Source organism: Cryptomeria japonica, chromosome 3, assembly GCF_030272615.1.
Source record: "Cryptomeria japonica chromosome 3, Sugi_1.0, whole genome shotgun sequence".
NCBI lineage: Eukaryota > Viridiplantae > Streptophyta > Pinopsida > Cupressales > Cupressaceae > Cryptomeria > Cryptomeria japonica.
The window spans coordinates 153,037,691-153,050,978 of NC_081407.1; the positions used below are offsets into that span (position 1 = coordinate 153,037,691).

General features: G+C 39.5%; 1 protein-coding gene across 2 annotated transcripts in view; it reads left to right on the forward strand.

The window, feature by feature from the left end:
* LOC131067801 (probable amidase At4g34880) overlaps nt 1–6,682 on the forward strand; it is a 56,803-nt gene extending 50,121 nt beyond the window's left edge. For both annotated transcript variants that reach the window (XM_058002963.2, XM_058002962.2), the window contains exons 3-5: nt 5,271–5,507; nt 5,717–5,912; nt 6,000–6,682. In XM_058002963.2, coding sequence (XP_057858946.2) covers nt 5,271–5,507; nt 5,717–5,912; nt 6,000–6,356 — 790 coding nt within the window. In that variant the 3' untranslated portion in view covers nt 6,357–6,682. The remainder of the gene's footprint in view (nt 1–5,270; nt 5,508–5,716; nt 5,913–5,999) is intronic.
* Nucleotides 6,683–13,288: the final 6,606 nt, after the last annotated feature.

The following is a 13,288-nucleotide window of genomic DNA, read 5'->3' on the forward strand; positions in this document are numbered from 1 at the left end:
ATGCCAATAATCTTGCCACTTTTACTATTCTCACAACCACCAAGCTCTTTAGTTTTCTCGCTCCTTTTATGAGCTCTAAATGATATTGAGGGAAATGTCAAATAATAAAACTTTTTCTTTGTAATATGTGGATGATATTAAAAAAATGTGTGCTTTTATTGTTCATGGAACATAAAATAAAGTCGTTCTTTTTGTATACTTTTAATTCTTGTGAGCCTTCTTTTAAGCTAAAATGAAATGTGTAGGGGTTTTGACTTTTGCAAGTCCTTTATTTTGTGGAGTTTTGTTTACTTTTAGGGCAAACTTTATGGCACAATAAAGTTTTTTATTTTGATGAATCAGCCTAATTAACTTTTAATTAAACAAAAAGGTAATAGATGGAATAAGTTTTCCACAGTTCATGAATTCAAATGCAAGTTTTTTGGATCAAATGAGTATATTTTTTGGATTAAAAAATATACACAGTTTAATCCCAAAAACTTGCATTTAAAAGATAATAGTACAATATTAAAAAAAAGTGGGTGGTATAAAGGAACACTCCCAAAGTCTAGATGGGACCAAGTCCAAATGATAACAAGTCATAGGGCTAAGCTTGAATATAACATATAAAATTAAGCAGATAAAGCAATTCTTATAGGTGGGAGGTCTTTATCATTAGGATTCCCCCATACATCATTAGGGGTAGGATTATCATCAACCAATTCCTAGCCAATGAGTGCAACCTCTTCTTTAGATTATTTCAAAGGTTATTGAACAATCACTAGAGAACTGGCCAGCTCTAGTCGAGGAACCTTGCTGGATGTAGCCTTCTGATTGAATAATGACGTGTTTAGAAAGAATTGAGTCTCTATGGCCTTGGGTTTGGAAAATTGCCGCTCAACAAGAAATTGTATTGGAAATTGGTTTGAAAGGACAATGTTCAACAAAGGCATCACTAACAATGAATAACCACTAGAAAAGGAGGAAAAAGATTGTGCTTACATCATAGCATGATCAAGACGCTTGAGTACTCTATCAAGCCCTTCTCTAAGATTACTTCAACTGTACCATGTTGTATGATCTTGGCAGTGACCAAGATTGGGATAAAAAATTCCCAATTCATTGCACGTGAAGAATTGTGCCTCTTCATAATTAGTCGTCTATTGCATAGGCAATGCCCCATAGTTAAATTAGGCCATTACAATCATGTTAAATTCCTTCACAGAATCCAAGTGGCAGGATGCATTGAATTAGCAATCCACCTCTAGAAGGTAGATCTCTCAACAACATCATTTAAAGCATAAAGATCAATAGCTCCAAATAAATGATTATTTATGTTGAAAAGAATCCACAACGCTTGGTTGGTGGGGTCACATCCCTAGTCAACTAAGTGTTAATCCCATGTAGGAGAGAAAAAGGTGACAACACCACCCCAAATTGCTTCATGGTTACTACCCAAACAATAACTCTAAGGCCAAATGATATGGCAAGCTGCAGAAATAAAAAAACTAGAAATTTTAACTTCTTATAAATAAAGAGTATCCAAACCTAGAAACTATAGTCGAGTGTCTCAAATGGAATACTTACAAGGGAGGTCCATTAGACCTTGAACGTTCTAAGAGATACAATTCGTAAATGAGTGTTGAGAGTCATCTCCTAGTTATCCAGCTCATCTAGAGTGGAATAACTATCTACGACAAGCATGACTTGATTTGAAACTTCCTATGTGAAAGTTTAGATGCACAATTCTCCATTTTTTTGACACATATTCTCCCTCTTTCAGATAATAATGATGCCACCAGTGGGGCTTTCACACATTTCGCTTCAGAAGTTTCCCAAGAGGAGATGAACAAAGTTTTTAGACTTTGGAAGCTTTGAAACAATTTTTGGATCTTGACTCTAGGTTTGAAGAAGGCTTTGGGGGAGAAGCATTATTACTACAAGAGTTATGATGCATGCCTTAACTTGAAATTCTCACATGTGGAGGTGGTGACGAATTCATGTCTTCGGTATGAAACTCATGGTACATGTCTCTATGTCTCGTAGCCATTCTTATTTCATTCATAGGCATACCATATTCATGTCTAAGATTTCTCCTACCAACTCTAGTCATTTTGTCATTGGAATCATCCAACATATAATGTTGGCAATTTGGAGGAATTGATTATGTGTTGCATTGATGTTTGTCATTGATGTCAACACTAGCTGTTTTGCTGTCTACTGGGTTCCGGTACAGTGGTTGGTTTATGATGTTGATCTGAAGATCTTCTCTGGTATGCTCCGGCTTGTGGAATTGGTTTGGATGGGTTATTCATGTGTTCCTGATGCATATCACATTCAATTGGTTTGGGATTTGATGATCTAGAAGCTATCATTTGTTCTAGTAAGCCTTTTGGTTACCGGTAAGGGTTTTACCGACAGTGCTTTATTGAAGATATTTTGATGAATCCAATAAGTGGTGTTGGTGCGGCTTCTAGAAGGTTATCAGGACGCTGATGGTTATCATGTTCATGTTCCGATTGATCAGTGGTGTTACATTTAGCACCGGACCTATTCTATTATATCTTATTGTGTTAAGTTATGGACCGGTTTATGTAACGTGTTGGTTGATGCTCCTAATGCATTACCGGTTGGATTTATTGATTGGATTATGTTGTTTCGGTCTTAGGCCAACTTGGTTTATCATTGGTTTGCGGGATTATGTAACAGATTTATTGTATTATCTTTTAGGTGGCTGACCTAATTGTTTAGGTCCCGGGTTGGTATAAATATGATGTAAGATCTCTCTGTAGATCATGGGATGGATGGATGTTATTATCTATATGCGAATAATGTTGTAATCATATGCAGAGGTTTTGGTCGATCATAGGTGATCGAATTGAGTTTGTGTAAGAGGTTTAAGACCTCCAGTATTGAGCTTAACCGGAACTGTACTCAGGCATAGAAGATGCTATTCTTGCAGTTCATTCATCTTTCCGGATTGTAGTCTGGATTTCTTTTGTAGTCAGTGAGACTCCTTTTGTGATGAGCAATGCGCTCTAGGTTGTTGGCCTTCCTGCATGTGCAAGCCCCTTATTGTAATATTTATTCATCTGATCAATGGATAGATATTGTGGGTCTCCAATCCCATTGTGGTTTTTCCTCTTTGAGGTTTTCCACGTATAAATATGTGGTGTTATGGTGTTCATCTTTGTGGTTGCATTGTTGTTTATTGTTATATGCTTTTCTGTTTACCAATTGCTGAGTTGTTGTGCTAATAAGGTTAAATTTCTCCATTCTGGTAGAACACTAATTCACCCTCCCCACTCTCAGTGTTCTTGGATCCCAACATATAAGGATATTGGTTCTTCAACCCAGCAAACATACTATCTCTACCAGAAGTACCACCAGAAGTACCAACATCATCTTTTTGAGGATTGAATCAGCAGACATACTTGTAGCTTTAGCTTTCCAAGCAGTATGCAATCTCCTTGCTTGGGCCACCATCCCCTTGCATCCTTGCACATATCTTGAATGATCTCCTCTTTGCATTTTTTATTTCTTTAACTTATAAGCTTGTTTTGGATTTGATATTCAACAACGTCACCACTCCTCGATTAGGAGAGATAAATCAACAAATGTCTTTCAAATATCAACCAAGGATTCCTACCTTCTTGGCCTATCCCAAAATGTTGTTTCAACTTAATGTTAGTGAATCACTAGGGTCTTTGGAATGTGAACTAATTTAGAATTTCCCTGACAACAGCACCAAGATGTCTGTGCATAGTGTTGTAGGTTCCAAATCCCTAAAGCTAGATGTTCTCATAAGTGCTAAGTGTGTCAAATTTAGGACAAAGACCTCAAACTATATCATAAATATGATCTTGGTGGATTATAATGGCACCAACCATGTCTTCTTCCTTTTTGGTTTCATTCTCTACCTCTTCTATTTAAGTTTCCCCTTTCTCTAATACTCTCACCTTCATTGTTCTTTGAATTTTCCAACTTAGGTGTCTTTGGAAATGTCTTCCTTTCGACAAATGCTTGCTCATATTTTCTTCATCCCTTTATGCTTGGTGATAGGCTCCATCAACAAAATGCAACATAATTAAGGCTTACTCATCTTCAAGTTGGAAACATAATCAATTAAAACACCTTGTGGCAGTAATCTTTCCATCTTCCAGCATAGTTATCTTTATAACTTCATGTATTGATCAATGTATTCTTGGACACTTGCATCTCTCTATCTCAAATTGTGAAATAATCAAAATGATTTTTTGATTATCCAATTGCAAAAAATTTAATTTGATTGTTTAAATTTTTTAAGCCACCTCTTTATCTTCATTATGCCTTCTCTTGTCTCTTAATTCTATAAGCTATCTTACCAAAGTTCAGCTTGGGATTTCACTTTTGAAACAGCATATTTACTTGTCAAGGATGAACTTCTGCTATATTACCCATCTCAAAGTGATTTTTCAATTCTCAAGTGCAATGCATAAACACTTGTTGGTTTAGATCCTCCTTGAAGTTTGAAACTTAAGCCTTGATTTTGGTGCTTCGCTTTGTCAGAGCTTCAGCAAGCCTCTTCATCAGATTACATACAACATTCCAGGCCCTTGAAATCTGTCTCTTCTTTAGAATAACCCTATTATTGCACCCTAAGTTTTCTTTGATAGTTCTTTGGAGATGCGATATCGGCTACTCTTATACTTTTCTAAGCTGGTTGTGCTTTTACAATTTCATTAACCTATTATGGTCAGTTGAGGACTCTATTACAATTTGTTTCTTTCTTCAGTTGGAAAGTTGGAATAGGTTTTATCCCTAGCTTTTCTTTAGGTTGAAAGCTCCAGCATCATAGAACACCAAATTTCATTTGATTAGCTACAATCCTTGAGGGGTATATATTCATGGAGGTAAAGATAGCTTTAAGGTAAACGGCAAGCCATATACTTAAACTATCCACAAACTTGGATGCCAAACAGTAAAGATATGGAAGTTCTATATGACGCACTTTTTTCAATAAAAAAAAACAAGAGATTAACATATGATCCACCCAACCATTTTACTTTGATATCGGCTCACATATATAACAAGCCTATCATAAGTCTGAAATCGTAAGTTAATAAAAAACAAGGAATGTGGGTGCCTTGCTCAAGATCTATAACAAGTCTATCGATGTCTTTTGGTTAATGAATAATATCTGATAGTTAATGAAATACTATCTAATAAATCAATGATTATTTGGCAAGTTCTTTTTTGCCTAGAGATAGAACATGATTCTAAGATAGTTCACTTGAATCTGTTGATAACAGACCAATTTGCAGAACTGTAACAGATGCCGTTTATTTGTTAGATGAGATTGTTGGGTATGATGTTAATGATCACAAAGCTACAAGGAGTGCAGCTCAGTTTATTCCAAAAGGTGGGTATAAGCAATTCCTCAAGACAGAAGGGCTGCAGGGAAAAAGGCTGGGTATAGTTCGAGACACAAGTTTGCCACCTACATCCGCTGAGGCAATATCCTTTGAGAATCATCTAGCAATTTTGAGGTAAGCATAACCTTTTAAGGGGCAAATAAATGTGTACTTTTTGTTTGAGAGCAGGTTTCCATCCACAAACAATGCCTCATCAAAAAGCTGCATTAACACCAGGGTGTGTTCCCACAGAATTAGAAAAGGTTTTAAAGCAACATCAGAAGCAAAAAAAAAAATCTACATTAGAAAGAACTCCATGACCCCTATTCATGTCTGATGTGCAGGGAGAAAGGGGCAACTTTAGTGGAAAACGACAATATTAGTAATTTTTTGAGTTTAAGCAGCAATGGTGAACCTGAGCATATTGTGCTAGAATACGAGTTCAAACATGATCTGAATATCTACCTTTCAGAGCTCCTGCAGTCTCCTGTTCGCTCATTAGCTGACATCATCTCCTTCAACAAACAACATGCTACGGAGGTAGAACATCTCTTTCTCACTTTGTTTTCTGCATGTATCAATTTCTATTTTAAAATATTTTAAGATTATATCTGCTTTTTCCATCAGGAGAAACTTTCTGAGTATGGGCAAGAGCAATTCCTCCAGTCTCAGAACACAACTGGTTTGAAAGCACAGCCATATATAAAAGCTCTGAAGAGAAATCGCATGTTAACAAAAACAGGAATTGATAAGGTATTAAAAAGCTATAAACTAGACGCCCTGGTGTCGAGTCTTCAGAGTACAAGTGTTCTAGCCATTGCAGGGTATCCTGGTATCAGTGTGCCTGCAGGTTACGATTCAAATGGAGTTCCCTTTGGCATTATTTTTGGAGGAGGACGAGGCTCAGAGAGCACTCTCATTGAGATTGCCTATGCTTTTGAACAAGCTACTAAAGTGAGGAAGGTTCCTCCATTGAGCAGATAGAGAAATCTATGAGTTCTTTTTTCTCAATAAAATATAGCAAAATTCCGTAAAACAACACAGATGTCCAAGCTTCTCTGGCCTCGTCATTATTTCTAATGTCTTCAGCAACGGGAATTTCTATTTTGTTCAGGTTAGCAGCTTAAAATCCGGTATATAAATTGGCACCGTGTAACTAGGTACCATAAGTTTTAAATTTTGACACAAGTTGTACTAGATTTTGCCGCCTTGTATAAGTTGCACGGATATGTATCCAGTTGGACTTATTTATTTTTGAGGACATGATTACAGGCATTATGAATAAATTGAAAGAAGATAGACTTTTTCAACATTTTTCATCAGTAAAGAAACCACAAACTGCTAGGCTGTTTCATGTTCCCCGTTCCTTCTGTTGTGTTTGTGATATACTCCACCATGATAATCATTTGTTCTCTTTAACTTTTTGTTGTTGAAGTTCTATAAGAAGATATTATGGATGGTCTTGTTTATTTTGAGACGGGTTAATTCTTTTTATTAGGTTTTGAGACGGGTTAATTCTTCTTACTAGGTCTTTTGGAAAAATAAATGTTTATGATTCATTATATTGTTTTATCATGATTTAGTTGTATAGTTCTTTAGTTAGATTTATTAATTCATATTTTATGAGTAGTGGTTCACACAAATTTATCTCTCATGATTATAAATGATTCACTTAATAGTCATTGCTTCTATGCGATGTACATATGGGTGAAGTATTAGGACATTCTAGGAGGTTACACATCCTAATAGTACTCAAACTCAAGCGTGCTTACCCATTGACTTTTCCTAAGATCAAGCCCACTTAACTTTCTATCATGTTTGCAAAACCTCATGCAAATGTTGTGCCCTATGAACCATTCATTATTGAACTCCTTTAGATTATTCAATTATAAGTAGGAGGTATTATACATTGTATCAAATTATGTTGTTTTATCACAATTTAAACATGTAATTTTTGAGTCAAATATATTGATCCACATATTTCACAAGAATAGGAACATGGATAGTGCACTTAGCACTCATTGTATCGAGGTGATGTTTAGCATGAAGTATTCAAACTTTCGATGCAGGCATTCATAACCATTGAGTTTCCCTCCATATTAAATCCACAAGCTTGTTACCTCCATATTAAGGCCAACTTTGGAAGCCCATAAGTTGTTCATTTTAGCTCCTTTTTGTTAGAGTAATTGGGTCTTTACTTGATTAATTAAACAATATTTGTTTAATTCTTTAAGTTTCCAATTATCGTTTTACACTTAAGCTAATATTAGGTGCATATTAATTAATTATTTTATTAATTATTATGTGCAAGCCTAGGGTTTTCCCTTTTTAGGGTTTATTGACCAATTAGAGGTTAATTTTTCTTTTCTTTGTATTATCTTTTCACAATACATTTTTGGTGAATTGGAGCTCTCATTTTTTGAGAATATTTTTCTTATGTTTTGTGTGTTCTTCAGATTATTGCTTCCTTGCTTCTCCTTGTAACAGGTTATTCAGCTTGCAGAAGATTTTCAGGCTACTGTGGGGTTGTATTTCTCAACTCCAATATGGTATCAAAGCTCAGATCTGTAGCTATCTGTTCCTGTTTTTGAGAATTTTGCATTAGAAGCAGATCTAGGGTTTCAGGCATTTTTTTTGTGTGCTTAGGGTTAAGGATTTTTTTCTAAGCACTTTGGTTCTAAATGGATCTCACCATCGTGCTCAGAAGACCCAAAAACCCCTATAGTCATATAAAATTTGTCATTTTTTGACTCCTGAGCATCTGGGTGATTTTTTTTCTCCCAACCATGCTATACGGCTCTGGCACGCAAATCGAGAAAAAAATTGTCTTTTTACGGCATGGAAGCCGGATCTTGACTTTATCATCAAAATCTTTCAAAAGTCAAAAAAATTCAACAAAATCAAAAGGGGGCGTTAAAAATTTTACAAAAAAAAAGGTTTTTTTTTGGAAGTTGCAGCTGTCAGAAGGTACCGCAGGCCGTCGTACGGTGCCTGCAGCCCTATCTATCAGGCCTCGTCAGCCCTTTGGCCACCACCGGCCCCTCCACCCCCCACCGCCGGCTCCCATCTACGGCCCCCACCGGTAACTCCACCCCCGTCGCCGGCTACAATCTGCGGCACCCGCCAACAGCGTCCCCGCTCAAGCATCGCCGCCGTCGCCCGAAGACTCCTGCTGGCAGCCGCTCCGCTCCGCCCGAGGCGCTCCACTTCTGCTCGGCCCGAGCGCCACCTCCGCCTAGCCCGCCACCGCCACCTCTACCCTCCGGCCACCTCCTCCTCTCTCTAGTCTTTTTAAGAGGGGGTTGGTTTTTTGGGTCTCAATTGAGCATCCGGAGTCGGATTTTGGCGAACAAATAGGCGTCGGAAAGGTGATTCTGAGTCGGACCTCGTGGTGGTGGATTGTTTTCCTGAATCTGCTGTTTGACTATATTTTTTACCAGTCAAAGTCGGGCTTCTTTTTTGCACTTTCGGGGCCGTAGAATGGGCAAACGGACTTCGTTTTTCGAAAACGAATAGGCGTTGGAAAGCTCTCAGCATGATCTATTCAGATTTGTGATCTTTTTTCTTAGAATGTTCATCAAGTACATGAGATATCAGTTTGAAGTTTTTTTGCTTATGCACTACTTCCTTCTCATTACTATGTACTAGGGTTTGGGTTTCTCAATTGTGGGAGGGTGTTTTTTTCTCGCTTTCTGTCATTTAAATCAGAAATCAAGAACACCTAAACTCTCAAAACAAACAAACCCTTCTACATCTTCTGTCTATTCTGAAAGATCGCATAATAAAAAAAAAACCAACAAGCAGGTGCAGGTGCAGAGTTTTTTTTTGTTCTCATGGTAGATCCTTCAATTGAGTTGTTGACTTCACACAACTATCACACCTAGAAGCCCCGCATCACGAGGCTTCTCAGGGCACGAGGGTTGTGGGCTTCTTTGGATGAGGTTCAACTAGTATTTCAGCGTCCTTATGAGATTCTTATGCATAGAAACAAACCGAATGAGACCATGGGTTTGCTCTCTTTGCATGTCTCCGACAGTCTTTTGTTTCACCTTGATGAGTTGCTTACTCCTCGGGATATGTGGTTGAAGTTTGATTCTCTCTTCGGGAGGGTCAATGAAATTCAGGCATTACAGATTGAGGCAGAGTTGATTTCTTTGTCACCTGATTCCTTTCCCACTATTGAAGATTTTTTGAACAAATTCAAGACTACTAGTTCTGTTCTTCAGGGATGTGGAAAGAACAAGACAGATACAGAGTGCATTCATTTGATTCTTTCGAAACTTCGGAGTCACTTTCAGTTTTTTGCCTCTGCTTTCTACTCCACCATGGATGGCTTGGGTGCTCGTTTCAATATGTCTATCTTTGATGTCTTTTGTGAGCGATTGTCTTGTGAGCAATCTCATCTTTCTCAGCTGGATACGCTCTCAGGCTCCAAGAACAAAGCATTGGTTGCTTAGTCCTCTAAGGAGAAGGAGAAACAGAAGCAGAAACCAAAGCCCAAGAAGAATTCTGCAGACAGTGAGTCTTCCTCCAAGCCACCTCCTAAGTCTGATTCTAAACCTCCATTTCCTCCCAAGCAAGGGAAATCTCCACAGTCTGGTGAGTCTTCCTCCAAGACTAAGAAGAAATTAGTAGACACTTGCAGTTTTTGTGGCAAGGAAGAACATCCAGTTTCTAGGTGTTGGAAACGATTAGAGGCTTTAGAGGAAGCCATGCAGCAGCATCACATTTCTTCACCTTAAGCGTCTTCTCCTTCCACAAGGAAAGGTCGTGCTCTCACTGCTTGAGCTTCGACGTATGGGTCCACATGGATTCTAGATTATGGTGCTTCTCACCATATGACTCACACTCAGCAGATGGTTACCTCTCTTGCCTCTTGTGGTACTTCACAGATTGCAGTGGGTGACTTGGTTCAACTTTCAGTCTTGGGTTCAGGTTCTGTCTCATTGGATGGGGGTACTCTGTAGGATGTTCTGGTTGTCCCTGACATCTCGACGAACCTCTTGTCCATCTATGAGATTTGTCACTCTGGCTTTGGTAAGACAGTTGAGTTCTCACCACATGATGTGGTTATTCGAGACCTCCATGACTCTGATTTAGTTATTGCTACTGGGAGTGTTGACACTGCATCTCATCTGTACAAATTTGATGGATTTGAGCCCTCTGAGGGTGCAGGTTCTTCTCTTATAGCACATGTAGATTTCGTGAGTAAACTTTGGCATGAGCGCTTGGGCCATGTCAATTACAAATATCTTCAGCAGATGAGTACACAAGCACTTGTTCTTGGGCTCCCATAGATTTTCTGCATTGATGGTGTTTGTCATGGTTGTGTGCTTGGCAAGCATCACAAAGATCCCTTTCCGAAGGGAAGAGCCTCTCGTGCTTTGGCACCCTTGGAGTTGATTCACAGTGACCTCATGTCATTTCCCACTCCTTTTTCAGGGGCCAAGTATGTACTCACTTTTATTGATGACTTCTCCAGACGCACATGGGTGTACTTTCTTAAGTACAAGTCTGATGTCTTTGATTCATTTCGAATCTTCAAGACATATGTAGAGAAGCAATCTGGCTATTCTATTCAATGGATACGTACCAATAATGGGGGGGAGTATGTGAATCAGGCTTTCAGAGATTTTTGCACTAGGCATGGTTTGCAACATCAGTTTACTTTTCCCTACACCCCTTAGCAGAATGATGTCGTTGAACGCAAGAACATAACTTTACAGGAGATGACGAATTGTATGATTCAGTCTAGGTCCATGGATTCGTCTTTTTGGGCTAAGGCAGTCAATTGTGCCAACTATATTCAGAATCAGATGCCTCACAAGGCTATTCGACATATGACTCCTAAGGAGGCTTGGTCTCATGACAAGCCTGATGTTTCCTTTTTCAGAGTATTTGGCAATGAGGCATGGGCTTTTATTCCTGATGCTCAGAGGCAAGCCATGGAGCGGAAGAGTTGACCACTCCTTTTTGTTGGCTACTATGAGGATGTTAAGGCGTACAGGTTGTTTGATCCTGATTCCAGAGAGGTCCTGTTTCGACAGGATGTTCAGTTTGATGAGCGCCTTCCCACAATGGATACCCCACCTCCCGTGTCTACTCCTCTGCCTACTCTGACTACTCCACCCCTTCAGGATCTTTTTGAGGATGATTCTGATGATGGTGTTGATGATCCACCATCCCCACCTCCACTTGCTCCACCTCAGATGCCCAAGTGGGCTCGCCTTACTGTTGAGGGGGCAGGTCCTATGGCTGGTGATCCTTCAGATACTCGTTGCACTCGTTCTCATACTGTGGGTTCTAGTCCTTTGAGTCATGCTATTTCAGATGATCCTCAGAAGTTTTCAGAGGCGATAGGTCACCTTGAGTGGGATTGTGCTATGGAGGAGGAGTATTCTTCTTTGATGAGGAATCATACTTGGGATCACTGTCCTCTTCCTAAGGGCAGAAAGATGGTTAGGTGTCGCTGGTTGTATCGCACTAAGTATGTTGTTGATGGTTCCATTGATAAGTACAAAGCACATCTTGTTGTGAAAGGGTTTTCACAAGTTGAGGGTATTGATTACTCCGAGACATTTGCCCCTGTCGCCAAGATGAACTCCATTCACTTTGTACTATCTCTTGCAGCTTCTCGGAGTTGGCCTATTTTTCAGATGGATGTGAAGAGTGTCTTCTTGCATGGGGATCTACAGAAGGAAAACTACATGGAAGAACCTCAGGGATTTGTGCAGGATAGTTATTTGGTTTGCAGACTTCGACGTTCATTGTATGGTCTCAAACAGGGCCCTCGGGCTTGGTATGAGAAGATGGATTCTTTCTTGCTCTCCACTGGGTTCTCCCGTAGTCACTCTGATCACATGTGTACATTTAGCTTCTTGAGGGTGACATACTGATTCTTGTGCTATATGTTGATAATCTCCTCATCACGAGTAGCTCATCCTCTATGATTCGGCATATTCAACGTGCCTTGATGGACTAGTTTGAGATGACAGATCTCGATCTTTTGCACTATTTCCTTGGCCTTCAGGTGATTCGGTCTTCTAATGGGATCTCTCTCTACCAGCAAAAGTATGCTCTTGACATGCTTCAGCGCTTTGACATGCTTGATTGCAAGCCTGATCCCACTCCATTTCAGTCAGGGGTTGTTTTGATTACTGCTTGTCCCACTCCTTCAGTCGATTCTACACTTTACAAGCAGTTGGTTGGCAATTTGTTGTACCTGACTCACACCCGTCCTGATATTTCCTTTGCGATTGGTCTTGTCTCTCGATTCTCCCATGATCCTCATGAAAGTCATTGGCAAGCTGCCAAACGTATTTTGAGGTAGATTCAGGGCACTAGTTCTCATGGCATTCACTACACATCAGGGGAACCTCACATTGTTGGCTACACTGACTCAGATTGGGCTGGTGATGTCACTAATCGGAAGTCTACTTTTGGCTTTGTTTTCTGTCTTGGCTCTAGTCCTATCACATGGTCTTGCAAAGAGTAGACTGCTCATGCATTATCATCTACATAGGCTGAGTATTGAGCTGTTGTGCTCGCTAGTCAGGAGATCTTATGGCTTCGACAGTTGATGACTGAGTTTGGTTTTCCTCCTGATAGTCCCACTGTTCTTTGGTGTGACAATCAGAGTGCTATTCATATTTCCCGCAACCCGGTAGAGCATTAGCGGACGAAGCACATTGAGCTTCACATGCATTTCATCTGCCAGTTGATTCAAGATGGTGTTCTCATTCTGGAGTACATTCCCACTTCTGAGCAGGTTGCAGACATTTTCACGAAACCTTTTGCATCGCCGCGCTACTTTCAGTTGCATTCTATGCTTGGGGTGAAGGAAGTTGTCCTTGGGGGGTCTTTATGAGGCCTTCCTTCCTTCTTCTTCTTTCAGCATGTTCTTTTATCTCTTTTTG